Source organism: Taurulus bubalis (genome assembly GCF_910589615.1).
Source record: "Taurulus bubalis genome assembly, chromosome: 15".
In the NCBI taxonomy this organism is placed as follows: domain Eukaryota; kingdom Metazoa; phylum Chordata; class Actinopteri; order Perciformes; family Cottidae; genus Taurulus; species Taurulus bubalis.
In genome coordinates, this window is record NC_136603.1 from 13,765,009 (window position 1) to 13,786,865 (window position 21,857).

Consider the following 21,857-nt stretch of genomic DNA (forward strand, 5'->3'; position numbering starts at 1 on the left):
TTTTGTCATTATGTGATTATTAAAAGGCCTCAAAGTAATAACACTGACTCAGACCAATGTAAAGCACTTTAATATATGCCGCGGTGAAATATATATTTAAGTGTTTTCTACACTAATCCATAATGTGTACATGCAACAAAAAATAGATTTGCCGTCTTAAATCTTCAGCCATATATGTCATACTAAAGGAGATCAAATAAAAAGGTTGTGATGATTCCGAAGGAAAAACACAGAAAAGCTCAGATAAAATTTGTCATAGTTTATTCATCCGTCCAAATGTACATGATGCAGTGAGAGAGGGACACCGGATGATGAGTAACATGGAGGATTACAACGATGCCAGTGCTATGGCAGCACCTGGAACACACCAACTATCAGCTGGACTGGAAATAATAGCCCTGCACAAGAAAACTGTTCAGGCCTCGATATGTACAGGCACCATACAGTGTGTTTGTGTACGTGCGTGTGCATGTGTGAGATTAAAAATATCAGACCGGATGAAAAACACACAAAAAAATATTTTCAGTTACACAAATGTAAAAGGGTGCACTCTCGCTTTTCATTGGAAATATTAATTCATTCTTTTTTCTATTTGTCCATTCATAGTTTGAGGACGTTGAAGCGAAGTGAAACCAGACGTAGTAGAGTGGCCAAATACAAAAGATTAGCTGATTAGCAGAACGTTTTTGTAATTCCATGTCTACATTGATATTAATTTACCCATACGTTTGTGCAATATCTCTCTTTGCATAGTAAATAAAAGTTAAATGTTTTTGTTGTTGACATGCACCTATCTTTTGTAGCATATTTTTCTTGCAGATTTTGGGGACTCCCATATAGAATTATAAGCCCACTATAGTGAATGCATGCAGCGTTACCGGTAGAGCTGAACTTGATTTCTGCTAAGAGTTTATGAGCGCAAAAGGTTAAGCCAGTATAGTGGGTGTTGATGCGGACTGTTACGTGAGACCTGGCTGGACAGGTGAGCGTCTGCATGGACAGACGTTCACGCCCTCAGCAGTAGGAGAGGCACCACTGGATGCAGACAGAGGGAAAGTGCTCTGTGTGCAACAACATCCATATGTTCTGGTGATTGGTTCTTTGGCTTCTGAGTCACTGTTGAAGATACTCCGGGAGGGGGGAGGGAGGGGGTGTCTTGTGACATTAATCTGAGGCGGTATCAGTCTGAATCACTCTAGAACTGACATGCTTCTCCTCGACCACCATAGCTACTCTGTTTGCTGAATTTAACCTTTGACCCAAAGCCCAGACAATGGCAGGGAGCTATGCAGCGTGCAATTACAGTTTTGGCCCAAATCCCTTTTTTTTTTGTCAAGAACATTACCAAAAACACCCGCTATACAACATGCTAAGATTTAAAAAAATAAAAACATAAGCAATTGATGTTCTTTTAAAATATGCTGTTATTCCAAACCTGAACTCTTCATTTATGTACAATTGTGTGTGTGTGTGTGTGTGTGTGTGTGTGTGTGTGTGTGTGTGTGCATTCACTAGGTGGTCTGCACTGCCCCCATGGGTCCTCACATGCAGCCTCCTAAAACAGCCCCTAAAACGTGAACTATAGGAGCTTCAATCATCTTTCCACTGGGTTTGGTTTTTAACAAGGCCCTACCCTGGCATTAGACAATTCAGTTGTTTTTTTTCTTTGTATGTGTTTGCGGTATAGCTTTCGTAGCCATGCAGAGCCCTGCAGAGAGGGCTCTTCATGCCAGGGGGCCAGCAAGCAGCACGCCTTTGTGCGAATAGTCATGCCAGGTGAGAGAGTGGTGTGGATTCCGCCTGAACGCCTGTGCACTGGCACTAAAGGATGGAAGAGGAGCTCTGTCACTCTAGAGATCAGGGTGGGGGTGGGGGTTTGTTACATGGGTGAGGTGGAGTTGAAAAGGCTGCATTTCTAACGTCACTACGATGGAATTTGTTAAAATGTCCACTATGTCTTTTTCAAGTAAATCTAATGTCAAAGATCAGCAGTAATAAGTGCAGTCCAGCTGTCAGGTAGCCAACTAAGGTAGCCTTGAAGGAGTCCGTCTGTGATCGCCATCTCTCCTTGCGTTAAATGGCTGAAGCGTTGGGGTCGTATCGCCGTTTCTTCACATTTCTTACATGGAGACAAGAAACAGGAGTCAGTGTATGCTATAACCACATCTGTAACACAGCTAGTGCAACCTGGAAAAGACACCACACTTATATCCTCAGTTTACAATAGTAGACTCGGAAGTAAAATGCTATTAACAGTTAATTAGCTATTCTTATATTCAAGAGAAAAAAGAAGAAAAAAAATCTCCATGATTATATAATTATTCGAGGACTTCTAAGAAGAGATGAAAGGCTGGTCCATGTTGAGCCAGTTTGGCCTTGACTGTAAAGAGGCAGTCAGAGGTATTTATATTCACAAATCTTTACATCCCAATTTATGATGATTGACAGTATGGTAAACACAATGAATACCTTTTCTATTTAGGCTCAGTGTCACAATTTGTGACACTGATCATCAGAGAATGACTTCAATGAAAACTTTGCCCAGTTTCAAATGAGCTGATGAATACAGTTTGAAGGTCTATGAATATAAATGTCCTCTTTTGCCCTCTTGCAGGCAACTTCCGAACGGCTTGTGCGTGCAACATCAGTTTACAAGGTGAAGAAGTGTAGGAGACATTATTACCAGTTTTGATGGGAAAGACATTAGTTCCACTCAAAACATAACAATCTGGGAGGAAAAAACTAACGTAAAATACATTCTATAGAAGAGGGAAAGAGGAGATAACCACATAAACAACAACCACAGCAGCAGCAGCAACAATACCTACTACCACAACAGTGGGACGACAACAATACAACAACAGGAGTGATGCATAACCTCCCCGTACTGTGGCTTGTTGTGGGGCTTCTATCACTCTGTCATGCACCTGTTCCAATAGTAGGCCAGTTGAAGGTGGCACTATTGTTGTGCGTGGTTCATGCAGTGCAATGCGCCGTGTCTGTACCAGGTCTGTGAAGCAGGCAGCAATGGCAGCTGGTGTGGGCGGGGTCCGAGAGTCCTGCTCTGCTCTAGGGCGGAGCCTGGCCATCTTAGGTGGATGTGGCCAGCAAAGGCACAAAGGCTGCGGCCAACAAAAAGGGTCCTGGCTTCTGTCTCTGTCTCTCTGTCGCTCTCACCACTCCATTTAAAGTCTCACCCTCAAACAGTAACGGACTGAGAAAGAGATCATGGAGGTGATGAGAGCATGACAACCCTGGACCAAATCAATCTGGGTTTGGCTCAGCCTTTGTGCAATGAACTGACCTCCTCCAAATCAACAAGTTAACATGCAGAAATGTTTCTTATGCTGTTTGCTTTCCTTCTTGTTTTGTTTGTTTTGGTGAAGACCATGATGCTTTGCTACCTGGCATGCTTTGGTGGCAGCAGGATTGTATTTCTCAGTTATGTTTAGGCCTATTTAAATTAAAATGTGTAACACCCCTGTTGCTCAAGACAGCAGGCTAATTAGCAGTAGACTTAACTTATTGATCTATTGTACAATAAAGTACATTTACTGGCTACACAGAGATATTAGAGGCCTATCTTTGGATTTCAGAGGGGAGAAAGATTTCAACTTATAAATACAAGCATACACACGTTTTTTTTTTTTAAATGTATCATTAAGCTATTAAAAGTATTGTTTCCCCTCTGCTATCAGGACTTAACATGCATGTCAAGCGTAAGCTCTGCCCGTCCAATCAGTTTGAGGTTCTGCTACAGATCAACAGACGAGCCCCACATGGAGCCCAGTGCCTCTCCAAATCACCCTTTACACATCCATCCACGCATCCTCCTCTATAAAAACCAGGACTGCACACTAGATGGAGTTGAGCAGTTTAGATATGTGTTAAGCATGTGTTTGTGTATTGTAAACCCTGGGGTCCATATTCTGTAGCAGGACCTCAAACCCTGGTGTCTAGAAGCAGCAGGGATGCTAGAGTTACAGCAGGAGAGGCATGCGGCGTGTTGCTTACTTAAAGCCCCATCCAGTCCCCCCCAGCACTATGGCAGCCACAAGGATGGCTCCGGCGATGGAGCCTATTATTAGATTGGTGGCACTAGGACCTGTAAAGGGTTATGGGGAAAAAGACATGAGTTTCTATACTCACTTACTGTATAAATAACATGTAACTGTACAATGACAATTTCACATGGAACAGAAAACATAACCATAGGTACTTGTACAGTAAAATGACTGAATCTGAGTTTGCATGCCCCCTCTAGTGTGTAACATGAGGATTATGAAGTAGAGGCCCTGGGAATCTTTTTCATTTATCAGGTGTCATCTGAGGTAGTGAGTATCAGTGGTTTGTCCGTTTAGGTTGTGCAGAAGACTAGACCCTGGGTATCCATCACTATGAAGGTATAATCCAACACAGATTGACAGCTGATGTGTATATGTGGTCTGCAGTATGAGCAGTAGAAATGTGTTTAGGGGTCCCAGTCACCACACAGCCTACCACTGACTGACAAGCCAGGTCACTAACTGGACATTTCTCAGGACTGTTTTCCATCTAAATGCCCCACATGCCCCAGAAAGGAGAGGATCACAGGAGCAACCACATAACGACTAAGAATTAGAGAAAGAAAAGGGACAAGAGGAAGAAGAAGAAAGAGGCTTGTAGTAATGGGGAACAACAGGAGGTGGCAGAAGAGGAGGAGGAGGGAGGAGGAGAGGGAGGAGGAGGAGTCCATCAATCAATCACACAACACTGAATACATCCAATCACATGACAATTATATGGTCATCACCAACACACAAGAAAACACAAAGCCACCGGGACGCACACACGGGCTCAGGCCGGCTCACGAGACCGCCCGCACACTGAGGCACCACTATGAGAGGAAGAGCTGTGAAAGGGTTAAAGATGCTTACTCTATTCCCCACCCTGTGCCTCCAAAAATCACCCCCAGGGCCAGAATGGTCCCTGCTACTGCCCCTATCAGCCTGTTAGTGGCCACGCTCACTGTGCAGAGGGAAAAGGAGCATTATTACCACCCTGTCAAAAACAAACAGCAGGCGTCTGCTTCAGAGTCATGGATGAAGTGACACGGTTCCCTCTGTGACGCTTCAAACCCCCTTAACCACCTCGCCCGTCCCCCCTGTGGTCAAAGTGTCAGGTGTACAACTTGAACTGTGTGTTCATTTCATCTTCTTAAAAATGTAACAAATATAACACTGTTGTTTCATTCTCCTGCAGTCGCCATCTTACATGGAAAGTCTTTATGACCCCAGTACACCTGTGAAACTGTGCGCTGACTCCGATCTAACAGTGTGACTGACAAAGACAACAACGTGTATACAGTATATGAGTCAGTGTAAATCTTGGCTAAATTAAATCAGTGTACATAATCGTGTGTATTATTCATTCTATCGGACAGCAGAGGTTGAAAGAGATGGAAACCGACCCTTGGGTCCTTCATCCTCAGTGGCCTCAGGCTCTTTAGGCGGGTCAGGCATGCTACAGTCTGTCCCCGCCCAGGTGGTGTCACAGGTGCATGTAGCTTCATTGTTGCACACCTGTACAGATCAGACAAAAATAGATGAGGTGACGAGGGAAACGGAAGAGCCGTAAATAAAGTTGCTGACACACTGGGATACTTTTTGGGAACCATCTGGATTGTTCATCCACAGTTAACAAAAGCTCCCACATAAACACTTACTACACTGTAAAAAGTTGATAAAGATAAAGACACATTTCTGGAAACTGATCCAGATGAGGATAATTCTATTACAGCTCTACAATGGCATTTTAAGCCAGTCCAGCTGCTTAGTTAAGACTGATATAATTATACAAACAACAGGCAGAACTTAATCTACTTGATTACATTAGACAACAATGGCTGGATGACCCACAATGTACTGGAACCCAAGAGGCCTTTCTCACAGCGGACATCTTGACTTGTCATAGAAGGAATAGCACAGGTGTTACTAATAACATGAACAATGACTCGGTTCTATAAGTGCCCCAGTAATTAATGACAGTCTCCCTGTATGCACAAAGCCAAAACCATGAAACTGAAGCAGCTAAATGGAATTCAGTCATCGTAAATTCAAAATTAAATGTTATTCTATTTAAAACTTTTTTCTATTTTTATTGGTAGAATTATACCCTGTTTTATTGCATTTTAACATTTGTTTTATTGTGTTTGTCTAAGTACTGTTTAGTGTTTGTATAAAAAAATATGAGTAAAAGACTTTGAGCTACATTTAATAATGAGATAGAATATAAAATGATGTATTATTAACATTATCATAATTTATTATTGATGACTACATTTCATGTAAGTGTGCCAGTGCCAGGGTGCTGATTTTACACTGCATGTTGGTTAACTGGACACAACAACAAAAAATTTGACCAGAAGGACCAGTCTAAGATTTATAAGACAAAGTGAAGCCTTGCAAGACCTCAGAGAGCAAAGTGTAAATTGTGGGTCAGTGTACAGCAGGACTCACCCCATGGGCAGAGCACACCTGTCCATTAGGTCCACTAGGGCAGGTGCTCATATTGAGTGACTGGATTGGCAGACACTTGTGGTCAAGGCACATCATTGACGGCCCACAGGGAGACCCATCCTCCACGTAGCCTAAATCGGTCTCATCGTCCAGAAGGACATGGCCACCACTGTGAAGAGAGGTTGGAGGGACGGAAAAGGGGAGAAAGACACGGAAAGAGAGGGAGGGAGCAAAACCTCATACATGAAAGATTAAACCAGAATAATGGAACTAGGAATGTCAGTGAAAGGTTTCCAGTACGTGGACAGCTCGTAATATATGGTCGTATACACGGATTTACCTGCAGTCTACCAGCCTGCCTTGCGGGTTGAAGGAGGCTAAGGTGATGTCTCCTTTCATCATGCCGATGCGTGGATTGCGGCCGATGTTGGTACACAAAAGGTAACCACAGAACACATCACTGAAAAATACAACAGAGAGAAGTCTGTGCAGATGCCAATCATCCACTTAATATACATTTTGCCTTGTCAGGTCTTCCTTGTTCTAAAAACATAAACTTTATTCCACATATTTAACCCATCCTACGCATTTTAGGAGAAGTGGGTTGCTGTAAAGCGCCCATGGAGCAACTTGAGGTTTGGCATCTCGCTTAAGAACACTTACGACAGACGGATAGTATGAGCCGTCATTTTGGTGAAAAGACGACCCGCTCAACCCACTGAGTCCTCGTCTCGTTTGAGAGCGTTCAATAAATGAATTGTCTTGACACAACAGTCCCCTCACAGTAAGCTATTAAAAGAATGCTTCACCCTTAAAATGACCATTTATAAACCAATTATAACCAATCCCTTGACTTCTTCAACAACAACAACATTCTCACAAGCCTAAATGAACTAAATATCCCAAAACCAATTAAATTCTTGATGAATTCAAAATCGAACTCTCATGCACTCTCAGAGTGAACCTGAAACACTGGCACAAGACTGGATAAATGAGACTTGGATAATACTGCAGGAGTTGTGCCAGAGTTTGTAAACAAATGTGTTGATATAATTTTTCTGTTGTTAACCTAGCCTCCATTTACTTCAATTCATCAAGGATTTATTCCATCTTCTGATTTTCCGTTCATTGTGGTGCATGAGAGCGAAACTAATTGTTCTTTAAGAATATAAAGAAACATGCGTTGAGTAATTTATATTCAAATGATTATTTCAATGGTGAAGTATTCTTTTATATTTGTTGTCAGTTGTGAAAATTATCTTATGTTGAAAAGTGGCCCTGTATTTCAACATGGATGTATTTAGAGAGACCAAAACACAATAAAAAACGGTTGCAAAAGTCAATGTGCTGGGCTTGCAAACTACAGGAAAAATGCAGTGATATTGAGAAAGCTGCAAAACAGTACAATGTGCTCTCTGCTGCCATCTATTGGTTGGCTTAAAAACATCATTAATCTTCTTTGATGTCAGTAATAAAAGAAAATAAGGAAAACCCAAAGCCCTGTCTCTATGTAGAACTGCCATGCTGATACTGTATGTCGCAAATACCAGAGTTACTCTAATTTGTCTTGAAACTCACTGTTTGCTACACTGGATCCATTTGTCTCCATCTTTTCCACAGTTGCCCTTCTCTGTGCCCTCTGTGTTCAGCTTCTCATAGCAGAACTTCTCCGAACCTCCAGCCTCTGAGGTAAAGAGAAGAGGCATGACCTGAATCTGACTACAGTGAGTCTCTTTTCATGCAGTATCTATGTATGATGATACTCTGACACTTCACTATTATGAGCTAATGGGAGCCAAAGGAATGTTCATCTTACTTGACCCCCAGATGTATTTACACTGGCTTTCTCTGGTCTTGCACTCTCCGCTGTAGCAGCGTCCCTTCAGAAAGAAAGATATAAAGATGGTAAATACGTTCTCAGTCAGCTGCTCCCCAAACTGCTATTCTGATGCAGGACTGCTTCATTTCTGAGGTCACCTGGTGCTTACCTGGGTTACCTGGCAGAGGTAACCATCTTGTTTATGAAGATTGGGCGGGCACTGCAAACAGTCACAAAACAACACTTCTCTTTAACCATGCACATTATATTAAATGTTGAAAGAATGAGCATTTAGAAACCAAAACAAATGTAACAGTGCAACACAAGGACACCTGTCCAGAGTCCCCAGAGCAGGTCTCTGAGATATCACAGTCGTTCACAGCGTAGCGACAGCTGTAACCTCGTGGATAAAACTGCCAAGAAAAGGAGAGAAGATAAAAGTCAATACAAATAAATATTTAGTGCTGTAAAACTGTAAAAAGGAAAAAGACCAAACTCCTACCAGACATGTGTTATTGCAGCACGGGCCATCACTGCAGTGGGCCCCGTTGGCGAGGGAGCACTTCTTGCAACAGTCCTTGTAGCACTCCTGAAAATAAACAGGGGGAAAGAGCTTCATCCATCTGAACAAACAACCGACAACAAACAGACCTGACGTCCTGGAGTAAAAGAAACGTACCGCCCTCGCTCCGCAGTCGCACTCCTCTCCCACTTCCACAAATCCATTACCACATTCTGTGGCCTCAAACAGCTAACAGAAGAAGACAGGCGAGTGTAAAGGGTGGAGCAGATGTGTGATTCATGGCAGTTGGGGAAGAGTTGTGAAAGTCTGACCTTGGTTGGCCTGTTAAACAGACACGAGCCTCCACCTTTCAAAAGGAACTCCTTGTAGTCGGAGATGCTGCATTTGGAGAATCTCCGTGGGTGTTGGACCCTGAAGAGAGAGAATAACAGGTGATAATTAACCAGAACTGTAAGTGCCGACTAATCATAATGGAAGCATGGCTCAAAATGCAGTCGGGTGCAGCTTTCCAAGTTAAAGCATCTTTTGTACACACACACTCTTTACTAGTTTAAAGCAATTTATTACTGACAATATCGATTAATGTTCACTGTACATGTTCACACATTCTTCACACTGATGAGGGTTTAGTTGTTCCACTATCTAGCTCTCTGGTGTGTGTGTGTGTGTGTGTGTGTGTGTGTGTGTGTGTGTGTGTGTGTGTGTGTGTGTGTGTGTGTGTGTCAGGGGTATGTTGGACATTACCCAGTGTCCTCCATTATGCAGCCAGTCCACGAGTCAAGACAACCACATTCCTCTGCAAACAGGAAAGAGAGGACAGAAGAACCACAGAGACAGTGAGAGGGATGCACTGACATAAATATACACACTTATAAGGTTTTCAAGACAAGCATTCAAACACAATATGTGAACATGATTTCTACTTTATCATCTCAGTGAGAAATAATCAGTGGATTTATAACCTAATCTTCAGCTGAATAATTCTATTTTTTCCACCGACATACTCAGTCTCCTCTCAAGCTTAGCCAGTTCTGGGACCATAAAAATAATCTCTCTGATGGTTGAGCTTCAAACATGGCAGCTGTTCTATTCTGACTCTGCCTCATTAGGCACTGTGATCCTAAAACTAAATGGCATAAATCATCTACTTCGAGCCTGACTGAAAGTCTACTTTTGCACCACTTTTGCAAAGAAAACCAGTGTGTCTCTCATCTGTCTCTTCTAGCACATGCAAGAGTTGACAAGAGACAGTTTGGTCCAGTGAAAAGGCATGTTTATGTCCTGTCGTCACTTTCTCCTGTTTTAAATGATAAACACGTTCAGGTTTCTAAAGATTCAATCTGAGAAAACCCCACTTTTGTCATGTAGATTTTTTTTACATTCATTTTTTTTCATAGGATTATACCCTTGCCAACAGTTATGGTTTATTTGCAGACTTTTTCATATTTAAGCTGCCATGCCAATGCAATGGAAGGGTAATTGAATTTCTGATCCTCAAAGCAAAAAATTCAAAAGAAACATTCCTACTATGTTTCGGAGTATTTCAGGTCAAACCACAGACTACTCTGTCGACAGTTTTATTGAGAAAAATGTTCTGCCAAACATTAAAGCACAGCCGGAGCCTCAGTCCATTTCTATCTCGAAACATCAGCAAATTACAATACAGTTTTGTCCGAAGTAACTCATAGTTCCCATGTCGAAGTGTCCTTGAGCAAGACACTGAACCCCTAGTTGCTCCCCGGGCGCTTCACAGCAGCCCACTGCTTCTTAATTACCAAGAATGGATTAGAGTGCAGAGAAATGTAAATTTCCCCACTGTGGGACTAATAAAGGATTATAAAACTTACAATACATCTAAAACTATCTGTATGGCTAAATACAACAAGGGGTAATAGCTAAATGTGTTCTTTGTAATTTGAGTGATCTGAACATTGAGATGTTGGCTCTGAATAGCCTGCTCTTCATCTATACTAACTGAGAGATAACAACATGTGTATCATGCATACTTCTCCTGGAGGCTGGATCCCACTGGATACCCAGGTTCTGAGCAAGGCTCTGGGATAGAGACCCTGCCATGGACCAGCTGGTGCCGTACTATGGACACAGCAGAAAGCAGGGATTATTCACCTGCAGTCCCTCTCTGTGATGCAGAGTGATGCTCACGGTGAGACAGCAAGATCTGACCTCATTGACCCCTACTCCTCGGCTCCCAGAACACATGCCTCCAAAGTATGCCGCGCTGCTTCTGCGATAGTGGAAGGTCACATTTCTACAAGATGATGGAAGACAAAGAGGCAGACATGAACAACAGATAAAAGAAAAGAAACATCACAAGCTAAATAGTGAGCCTAACCCAATACTTTATGTAAATATTCACTCCCGAAGACACAATGCTATTTTAATAACTTACAAAGACATACAGAGAGAATGTAATGTGAACAAGAAGCCAAAGCTGTGGCCAGGCTGCATAGAAATCATCTCAATGTTAGCATCTGTGTATTCAAACTATCGTCCATCACAGATAAATGGAAACTATCCAATTATAAGTGTACATTTACCTGCTTTATGCAAATAAAATAGCATGTAGAAAATTGAAGAAAACACTGGAAATTTAAAGAAGATTATTGCAAATAAAGCTTGAATCGTGGCTTAAAATCTAGAGAAGATACACCAAAGGGTGATGCAAACATATTTAAATGAAGAACTTACGAGAAGAGGTGCACAGCGTCGGCATGGTGCTTGATGCTTTGCTGCCGGTACTTGGAGAAATCCCGCAGCATCTCCAGCGGCCTCACGCTGATGGGGATCTGATCCTTGTCCGTCCAGATCTCCACAGCAACGAGCACCACTCGTGTATGTAGTTGCTCTTTGAAGATCTGCCATTGAAGCGCGCAGTGAATGGGAGGAATAAAGAAAGGCAGAGAGAGAGAGCGAGAGGCAGAAAGAGAGCAGCAACAGCACAGGGAGAGGAGAACAACACTGGGTGTGAATTTGAATCTGTACTGTCTGAGGAGGACAGATGAGGGGATGCAGCACACTGGGGAAAAGGAGGAACAGGGGAGTGTTAATACACATGACAATACCACAAGGACTAACAATAAGACAACTATGGGACCGACTCAGGTTTACAGCGATGTACTCCATTGTGACACATGAGGAAGACTTTAGCTGTACTGAGTAATACATCAATAGGTTCACACTGTAAGGACATATTTGGCAGTTACCATTGTCTCAATGCCTGTGTGTTGAACTTGTGCAACATCGAGGCTACCTTATAAAGGATGTAATGTTATATTCTGCTGTACCCGCACAACAAATGCAACGTTGAAATACTACTGAGGCCCAAGTGTAACGCATCAGTAATAATATTCCAATAATTCTCTCAATGTGACCATTCTGCCCAACAAGTACTTTAATACTTTCAGTGTATTTTGCAGTTAATATTTTTGTACTTTTCCTCAGTGAAATCTTATATTTTTGACTTTTACTTGTAACAGAGTGGTATTGCTATTTGTATTTCTTTCAGCACTGTGAGGTTCTAGATAAGAACAGAGCAGCTACTACATTGGCTAGTAAGCACTTAACTAAACAACAGTAACTAAACAGTTTACTCACAGCATCCACAAAATTCACCACCGACTTGGCAAAATTTCTCGTGTGCTGCTTGGTCTTGTGTCGTTTATACTGCAGGCACAAGGAGAAAAGTACAGAGATAAATCAGCTGCAGTCATTTGATGATGCTCACTCGGAATAGTATGCTACATTCACTGCTCCCTCTTGTGGGGGCGGGAAAGCAGAGTAGATCTGAAATATTAATGAGTTCTTTTATATATATATATATATATATATATATATATATATATATATATATATATATATATATATATATATATATATGAGAAACTACAAGTTACATACCATACTGTGGTCACTGACAATCATGATCTCCAAATACTTCATCTCCTCAAATACACTGCGAGGCATCTGCAAAATAAACACCACCAGTAATTATCAGGAAGTTGATTGCTTTCTTTATAGTCCCATTAAGACCACAGATTTGACATTGACCACACCATCTAATGTGAAGTTATAAAAGTCATTGTTTAACAATTCAACGGTGGGAGAACTAATGTTTGTTGCATTGCTTTTTAGAGCGGTGAGATCAGAAACGTACTGCTCGCTTTTTCCTGCGCTTCAGCCAGGACAAGTCATCTAGCTCGGAGAAGAGCTGCTCCTCCTCCTCAACTATGAACACACACAAGGAAATAGTGACATTTCAACTCTCATATTTACAACTGGGTTGTGTATACTGCCTTTGTGAGTTCAAGCCTACATGGTTATGGCTTTCTCAGTTTGTTTTTCCCTGAATTCCCCATTAAGTACCGAGTTAAATTACAGTAAACACGCACAACTTGGCAAAATGGTAGAAGTGGGTGCAACAAAACATTTCAGGCTTTGTGAAAATATGAAAGTAAAGTTTGACATTCAATTGCACAGGTGTTTTCACTGAAAATTGTCTTTTATTAAAGCTCTATTAGTAAAAAGAAATCACTTATTGTGGGGCCATACTGGTGTGCTTTGTGGTGAACTCACATACGGGTAAGGTAACATCAGAATCAAAAGAGGCGAGGATCAGGGGTGGAGGAATGTTGGAGGAGGTGAAATGTTGGACGACACAGTGAAGAAAACACTTACCATGTTCCTCTGAATCATTGTTCCACTGAAGGGAGGATGTTCTTCTTAGTTTGTGAGGCCTTGCAGCTGTATCCTGCAAGGATAAGGCAAACAAGTCTTAACAGCCCAGAGGAAAATTGAGAAGATTGATACCACCCTTGAGTTTGTCTATTAAATATGAAGCTACTATGTAATACAGCTTAACGAACATATAAAAATACCTTTACACAATCTACAAATTGAGTATACTAGAAGCTAATGTACTAATGTATCGAGTGATTAGGTTATCCTCAGCTGATAATCGAAAAAGCAGTAAACAGCAGAGGGCGTTGTGCATGTGAGGTGGAGGTGAGGGGGTCAAAACCTTTGTGTGATACATATTTTGGTTGTCTGCGACTGGCATAACTTACGATTGAATGAGTCTGTTGTAAGGGCTCAATTAGATACACATGGACTCCATCGTCAAACATCCCACTGCCGGGCAGAGAGAGTAGAAAAGAGAGAGAAGACAGTCGATACTGAGTCAATAGAAGCTGAGGAGCAGAGATGAATGTATCCAGAATTATTCTGAACACAGCAAGGATTACAGACAATTCTGCTGTTCACTTACTGCAGCCCGTTGCAGGTGGATAAGGCAACATTGGAGTTATCGTTCCCTCTCACCTGGCCGTGGTAGTAACAGTGCTCACCGCCCTGAGGGAAGAAGACACAGCATTACTCACATCACAACACACAGGAATGTGCACACACTGACAGATGAGGGCTCAGATTCACCACTACATGGTGAATGGGTCATATTTTTCACTTCAATTTTCTAACGTCTCATAGGAGGTAACAGCTGGTCTCACAGATGCCAATTTGGTTAATTTGCAAAGCATTTCAGCAGGGGGTATTTGCTTGTTGAGATGTGAAGTTAGAACATTGCAAGGTGGGTCTTGGCACTATCTGTGACTCAGCTGTCAGATCCAGGGTGAGCAGAGGACATTCACTCCCCTCTCTGCCTCTCTCTATCTCTCTCTCTCTCTCTTCACCCATCCCACGCTGCACTGATACTGCAGAGGGCTTTCTCTCCCTTCGTCATGTGACCAGAGCTCCAGCAGGAGGCTGCAGGAGAGCAAAACCCTGCTGATTCAGCTACAGTATGCCCAGCCCTGTGCCTGAATCATCATCATCAGCAGCAGCAGCAGCAGCAGCAGCAGCAGCAGCAGCAGCAGCAGCAGCAGCAGCCGGAGCCAGCTCTCATTCCCAGCCTGTTTTCTCCCTCCTCTCTTTATCTCCTCTTTTCTTCTCTTCCATGAAAATCATGTCACTTTTTTTTTTTATCAACCTACCCATCTATTTCTTATATTTCTATTTTGTCTGTCTGTCTGTCTGTCTGTCTTCATATCGATCAACCCATCTCTGCTTCCTGTACATTTTGTTCTTTTTCTTAGTCTGCAAAAGAAGATTTCCTTGATTTCACAGTTGCAGTGTTAATATGATTACCAATTTGCAGAAGGCTTGATGATAAAAGCATACCAGCAAACTGATTTACATGAAATCAACACCCACATCTGTTTCTGCCTTTTGTTTCAAAGTCTATTTCCTAAAGTTGAGACAAAGCATATTTATGCTTTTTGCTTTACCGGCAATGTGCGTGACCAAATAAAAACAGCAGCTGTAGAAAACACAGAACACTGAACGTGTGTGTGCTGTAACATTTTAGTCACAGCTCACAAAGACGTTACCTTTGACAAAACAGGTTTGCCCGCCTCATAGTGGATCTCAACGTAATCTGAAGACAGCAAGTCTCTGTAAAAATAGAGATTGCAGTTGATTAAGGTGGACAGGTGTGATGCAGTGACAATACAACCCCCCCCCACACACACACACACAAAAATAGAGTCTCTCTGCCTTTGATTTCTCTGACTCACACATTGTGGTTTTCAACTAGCGGTGAGTAGTGCTTTGGTTGGCGTTTAAACAAGAACACTCATCACCGCTGTGCCCGGATTAGCCTGCACAAACACTTCCATGGCATCTCAAAAGTGCAGCGGATATGTTAAATGTTGCCTCCCCTCAGGAAAGACTATGACGCATTTACTCCAATAAATACTGTCACAACAAGAGTCACATCTACTCAATATTTTTTGCAAAGTGGCCTCAGGTTATCATAGAGAATTAGAGGATTAAAATCAATCATAATGAAACTATAGAGCTCATATAGAGAAAAAGATTCTTCCTCAAATCTCCCAAAATTAGATCACTGGTTGAGAAACAGCACACATAACAGGAACAGAGAAAAGTTGAGTTGTCTGAAAGCTGCCAGTGACGCCTAATGTGATGAATGATTGCGAAGCCTCGGCTTCACCTTGAACACAATGGTCCTCCCGGCAGTTCCCGCTATCTGAGTCAGCGTCCCTCACCATTTCACACACTCAATCTGTTAGCTGACAGCTGACTTCAAGAGACTGCGATTTCTGCCACAATGGCACTTTTTTCCCCTCGTAACCTTGCAAATCAAAAAAAAAAACATCCTCCTCTACACAGGCATGTAGTGGTGTTGCAGGAAAAAAAAAAGAAAAGAAGTGAAATCTTGAAATGATGAATCTAGTTGTGTCACACCAGCAGTGTGACATTTTTGAGGGATGCTCAGCGGCACGAGAGCAGGAAGTGCACCATTATGAGAGGAGAGTCCAGGCATGGGAGAGATTCCTGAGTGAGGGGCTATTAATAGCGTGACAGATGAGGCAGGGCGAGGAGAGTGGGCTACGCTTAGAGTGTATTGGTGTTTGTATGGGTGGGTGGGTGGGTGTGTGTGTAGGGCATCACTGCAGCGCATGGAGGGGTAAAGGTACTGTGTTTGTATGGTTGTGTGTCTGTGTGTGAGGACAGCACTGCAGCGCATGGAGGGGTAAAGGTAATGTGTTTGTATGGGTGTGTGTCTGTGTGAGAGCTGTGAAAGTGTGTGGAGCTCTTGAGAAGGGAGTCCTGCCCCGAGGTCTCTCGGTTCACAATACAGCAGCAGCAGCAGCATCTGGGAAGCGAGACAGTGGCGGAGCAGAGAGGTAGGACCGGAAAAACTGCGGGAGGTTCTCGTGTCTGGCGCCAGATGAAATGCAGCTCTAAATCCTGTAGTGACACTCGTCAGCACTGTTCATACCTCTAACACATGGAACTAATGAGTCTAAATAAATATAGATGCTCTCAACAAGCAGCACTAAAACTATTCACACATTTTGTATTCTATCAACATATGATTTGTTTCAACTGAGAAAAACCTCTTCTCTGATGCAAAGAAAAAAGGTTTGCAGTCCGAGGTACTGTAAGAGGTTTGCAGATAAAGTAGCACCCATTGGCAGGTTGCAGACCTATCTATATTTAGATCAGTACTGTCGCAGCTACAACACCAAGCAGAATTCAAACCCCTGTTCTCACATAAAAAAGGCACACACTGAAGTTAGCTCATGTATCTCACAGACAACCTACGGTACAAGCAAACAGCTAGGAATCAAGGTCATGCTTTCCAGCCTCTGTGCTGCTGCTGTGAAGAGCTGCTGGTCATGTGGTGTTTCCTGAATGTCTGACGATAACGTACAGGACAACATCCCTTAAAGATGGCATGTGATTGTTTGAGCTGGGAATGACAGGGCAAGAGTATGATTCTTCCTGTATCTGTCGCTATGCTATTTAACATATGCTGCAAACAATACATGTACACAAAACACATAAGTGTCTCGATATTCACCTCTGCTTCCTTCCACAAAACCTTACTGAATATATTTAATTTAGAACAGAGTGAAGAAAGACACAGACATTTAATATTGAGGATGACTCTCTCATTGGCCTACCTGATACATGAGCATCAACTCAAAGCCAAATTCATAATTCCTGGAGCCTCTCCTATATTATCTGACCTTGTACAGTTGCACAATACTATTCACTGCAGATAACTGCTGACATCAGCACTTTGTGGCATTACAATGATGCTCACACTTCTACAAAGAAAGCACCCAGAGCATGAAAAGGTGCTCAACCAAGTAAAGCTTTCCACTATTAGTGAAAATACTTTTCTTTTTTGCTAAAGTGATGACAAACATTTTTAAAGTATCTAGAGACTGAATACCAGAAATCCAAATTTTTGAGTCTTAACATCTAACAGCTCTCTACAATGCAGACAGCATAACGTTACAATATTTTATGACAGAATCTAGCTTTAAATCACATCAAAAGACTTGGAATTCAATCAACATTTTAAAGTCCTTGTACACACGTACATTAAACCTGCACACATGCAGACTGGTTACTTTGCAAAGGCAGTAAATCAATATCATTGAGTGTCCAGAGCATCGTGTCTCTGAATGGGACAGTGATCACAGACCACAGAGTAACTGTCTCTCTGCTGATTTTGATGCAAACCATTTAAGCCTCATTAAAGATAGAGACTTTGGTTTTCCAAATCCTTGTCTTAAACAGTCTGTCTGTAGTCTGGCAGCTGAACCAACATTGCTTTTAGCACTCTGGAAACTAGGATTCTGGAAACTAGCGCTGACCTCTTCAATTACAGTTTCTCTGATTACATTATTGTCGACTGACGTTGCATTAATCACTGATCTGACATATAAAATAACGTATCATTTACAAACAACAGTCATCTACAGATGGGAATCACAGTTGTTGTCAATTTGGTGTCAGCTATGACACATATTGCTTGCTCAATGAGTCAGTATGTTGCCATTTCTGGTTATTTTTTTAATGCGTTCATTTACTACTTAATTATGTTTTAGCAATATCTAATCTTTATTTTAATTAATCCTATTATTTTTAATATAACCTAATATATTCACCTACATAATACAGCTAATGTGCACATTTAGTTTACATTCTGCCTACATTTTAGTTTGTTCAACTTAAGAGCCCTGCATTAATAAATAAAACCCTAAATCGCAGCTTCCTTTTAATGCTCTACTATAATGTTTCATAACAGTATGCTACAGTATTTTATATAATATCCATAGGGAGTGTCTGTGCGGCTCTGCTGTGGCAGAAAGGTTTCAACAGCTACTCTTTAACCACCGGATGAATAACAAAAAACGTTCTGCTATTACCAACCATCTGCACATTACTGTCAACATGACCTTGACAGCAGATATTTTTGTGAGAGACAGACTACTCACTCACACTGGACGCTCAACCACAAGTCTATAGATTTGTTATGATTAAAGGGTTTGTTTCAACGTGGTGTACTTCCCGTAAATGTGGATAATTGTGACTCTGAGTTGTGCCAACTACACTTGTCTGCACTTGTCACCTCCGTCATAGAGATTTGGGTAATTGATAATTTCACAATCTTGTCTCTTCACGAACAAAACAAGTAGCCCCCTGTCACTGCATAGAAATCAACATCTAAAATATATAGTTTTAGCTGACATGAACTACTGTAGGATGAGAAGGACTTACGTGTTCAATGATAGATCCAGAGCAAATCGGGTGCCAAAGGCCTCTAACTGGAAACTGGCTTGGGCGAGGTGGACTGCCTGTAAGGTAGAAAATAGTTGTGACTACAGATGATGCAAAAGTATAAGATTATAGCTTTCTACGAACATAAAATCCTCTAGAGTCCACCTTCAAAATCCTCTACAGAACAGTGTAAAGATAACAGATGTGGTGGATAAATGGCAGATGGTAATACACAGTGGGTTTACTGGAAGAATAGCTTCCTTCAACATGGTTGCTCTGACATGACTCCAGCTTTTGAACGCATAAAGCAGCTGTTAATGTGCTGCATGTGATGGGTGTCTCTGCTTTGTCTGACAATGTGCAGTAACATGACATTAGGTCTAATACGAGACACAATCTGGATTTAAAACTTCAAAGCCTTGTCCACACAGTGTGCTATTACGTGACTAAACATTGCTGCTATTGATCACAAAGGTATTTCTAGGAAGTAACTTCTCACCACATCCCAGTATTAGTCTCCCTCACCCATCCCGCCACGATGCTGGCTTACCTGTCCCTCTGTGGCTTGGTTCTTGGCCCGGGTGTCCAGGTCATGGTAAGTACTCTCCGAGTCCTCGTTCAGGTAGTATATTAACCGCGAGGGGTAGGTGATCACATGCTCTACTGCATGGTGTGTTGTGTTGTCTGTAGCAGGTGCTGCAGTTTCCTGTTGCTTCAGCAGGGCTGACACTGCGTCCCTCTCAACCTTGTCCCATACTTGAGAACCTGCAAGACAATTGCCACCGCACAGACATGAAAAACCTGACACACATATACACACACACACACCCAGCTGTCATCTTTAATTCATGGAACGCATTGATAAATCTGAGGCAAGTGGCCACGGCTTTATTGCGATTCTTCTGGACAGTTCGGAAAGATTGGTTACATGCTGTCTTACACTGACAACCACATACGGCTGATTTATAATACAGAATATAAATAGCTTCATTTCATTGAAAGGTACTTTTGGTATGCGCATTGTCAAAGTGAAAAACTCTGCACCAGAAAGATACTTGCAGTGTGCATTATGCAATATAAATCAAAATTGCCTCTGATAACAATAGCATATAATAACATGCACTTGAAGTAAAAGAGTCCCAGCAATAGTTAAGTCAAATATGATACTCATACATAATCAAGAGCACTATTTATTTATGAACTGAACAAAAGATGCTGTGGTCTGCATCATGCACCATCACGCAGAAGACGCCGCATATTAAATCAAATATCTTTTTTTTTTAGGGGTGGGGGGGGGGAGAGACACGATGCTGTGCACCTGCAGTACATCTTTAGAAATTATTTTTGAGCGCAACACAGAAAGTGAAAGCTGTATCTAATTAGAGGAAAGTGACAAAAAAAGCCAGCAGGCTATTGCGATACATACCCGATGACGCTAGTGATAGATGAAGCCAAGGCGAAAGGACGCTCACGAGCAAAGTGGCCAGAAATATCAAATGCATGATTCATATTTGATAACTGAAATATCTCAATATCAACACATCAACGCAATATATAGCTCGCGGCCCATCGTGGCGGGGGACGTGCCGTGCAGGAGGGCTTTCTTCATGAATCCAGGAGGCACCGGGCTGCTTGCTGCTGCAGTAGCGACTGATGAGGAGGAGGGTGAGGAGGAGAGAGGAAGGGAGGGGGTGAGCAGAAAGAAGGCGGTGGCCAGGCAGCTACTGGAAGTCGACCGGTAGGCTCCTCCTCGGTGAGCAGAGAGGTGTCCTTCCTCCCTCCCTCCAGGACCAGGAAACCCGTGCAGGTGACCTCAAAGGCATGGCTGTAAAAGCCCATCAAACAGAAACAAAACAGGAAATGACCCGCTCAAACGTGATCACACACTAAGGCTGGGTTGCACCAACAAGGATTCACTCTTAAACTAGGTTTAAACCAGGTTTGTCTTTTTAATCCATTTGCACCAAACTTTAAACCTAGTTTAACTTTAGTTTATAATTAATCCTGGGTAAATCTAATCCTTTGGTAATCTCTGTTTAATTTCCGTTTAAATCTAGATTAAAATAAAATCTGTTGCACCAGTTATTTTAAACCTAGACTAAACCTGGATTAGCAGTTATATTTAAACCACCCCTGGAGGAGGTTTATCTCCGTTTTATTGACAGCATGGCCGCATATCTTCGCTGGATGGGGTTAGAGGAAAGAGTTCCTCGCAGGAAAATTAGAGATCGGTTAAACCCGATTGAATTTTATGACAACAGCGAGTTTTCACAGCGGTATAGATTCACAAAGGAGTCTGTCATATACCTCAATGGGAAGGTTGGACCAGCAATCAAGCATGGAAGTGAGAGGAATTTTGCTGTGCCACCACTTCTCCAGCTCCTAGTAGCTGGAGTTAAAGTCCTCCATTAACTCGGTCAGCAACATCTTTTCAAATGTTTGAGCCTCTTTGACGTGCCATGATAGCTGGCTAGAGTGACGGAGTTTATTAGCTAAAGCCGCTGTAGTGGTAGGCTATAAACGGTAACTAACGGTATCGGTAACGGTATACTAATCCTGTTTTAACCCTTATTTAAACTAGTTTAACTAATCCAGTGTTAAAATTAAGATGTGCAACACATCTCTGAATAATTATAAACCAGTTTAAACCTAGATTTACTAAACCTAGATTAACTCTAAACCAGGATTAATTTAATCCATGTTGGTGCAACCCAGCCTAAGTATTTTTGTTATGAATACGAGACGATAACACGTAGAAAATAGACAGCATTTGAAATGATATGGCTTAATGTCTGGGATATTGTTGTAATACATCTAATATGTAATAGATGTGTATGTTTTAGGGGAGGATATAAGCATTTAGCCACGTCTTTAATTGGATAGGTGTAACACAACACAATAACAC

At 42.0% G+C, this 21,857-nt stretch overlaps 1 protein-coding gene across 1 annotated transcript; it reads right to left on the reverse strand.

Annotated features, from left to right (window-relative positions):
* Positions 1–260: 260 nt before the first annotated feature.
* adam23b (ADAM metallopeptidase domain 23b) lies at positions 261–20,481 on the reverse strand. The gene is made up of 26 exons (XM_079231192.1): positions 20,379–20,481; positions 19,503–19,717; positions 18,953–19,029; positions 15,241–15,304; positions 14,124–14,206; positions 13,924–13,987; positions 13,535–13,607; positions 13,014–13,084; positions 12,758–12,823; positions 12,455–12,523; positions 11,549–11,715; positions 11,024–11,108; positions 10,846–10,933; positions 9,584–9,635; positions 9,151–9,250; positions 8,996–9,067; positions 8,819–8,905; positions 8,649–8,729; positions 8,486–8,536; positions 8,314–8,377; positions 8,076–8,181; positions 6,838–6,957; positions 6,498–6,666; positions 5,450–5,561; positions 4,015–4,105; positions 261–2,119 (listed from the first exon to the last, which is right to left on the reverse strand). The coding sequence occupies exons 1-26, from the start codon at positions 20,452–20,454 to the stop codon at positions 2,074–2,076; spliced, it is 2,349 nt and encodes a 782-aa protein (XP_079087318.1). The 5' UTR covers positions 20,455–20,481; the 3' UTR covers positions 261–2,073.
* Between the last annotated feature and the right edge of the window lie 1,376 nt (positions 20,482–21,857).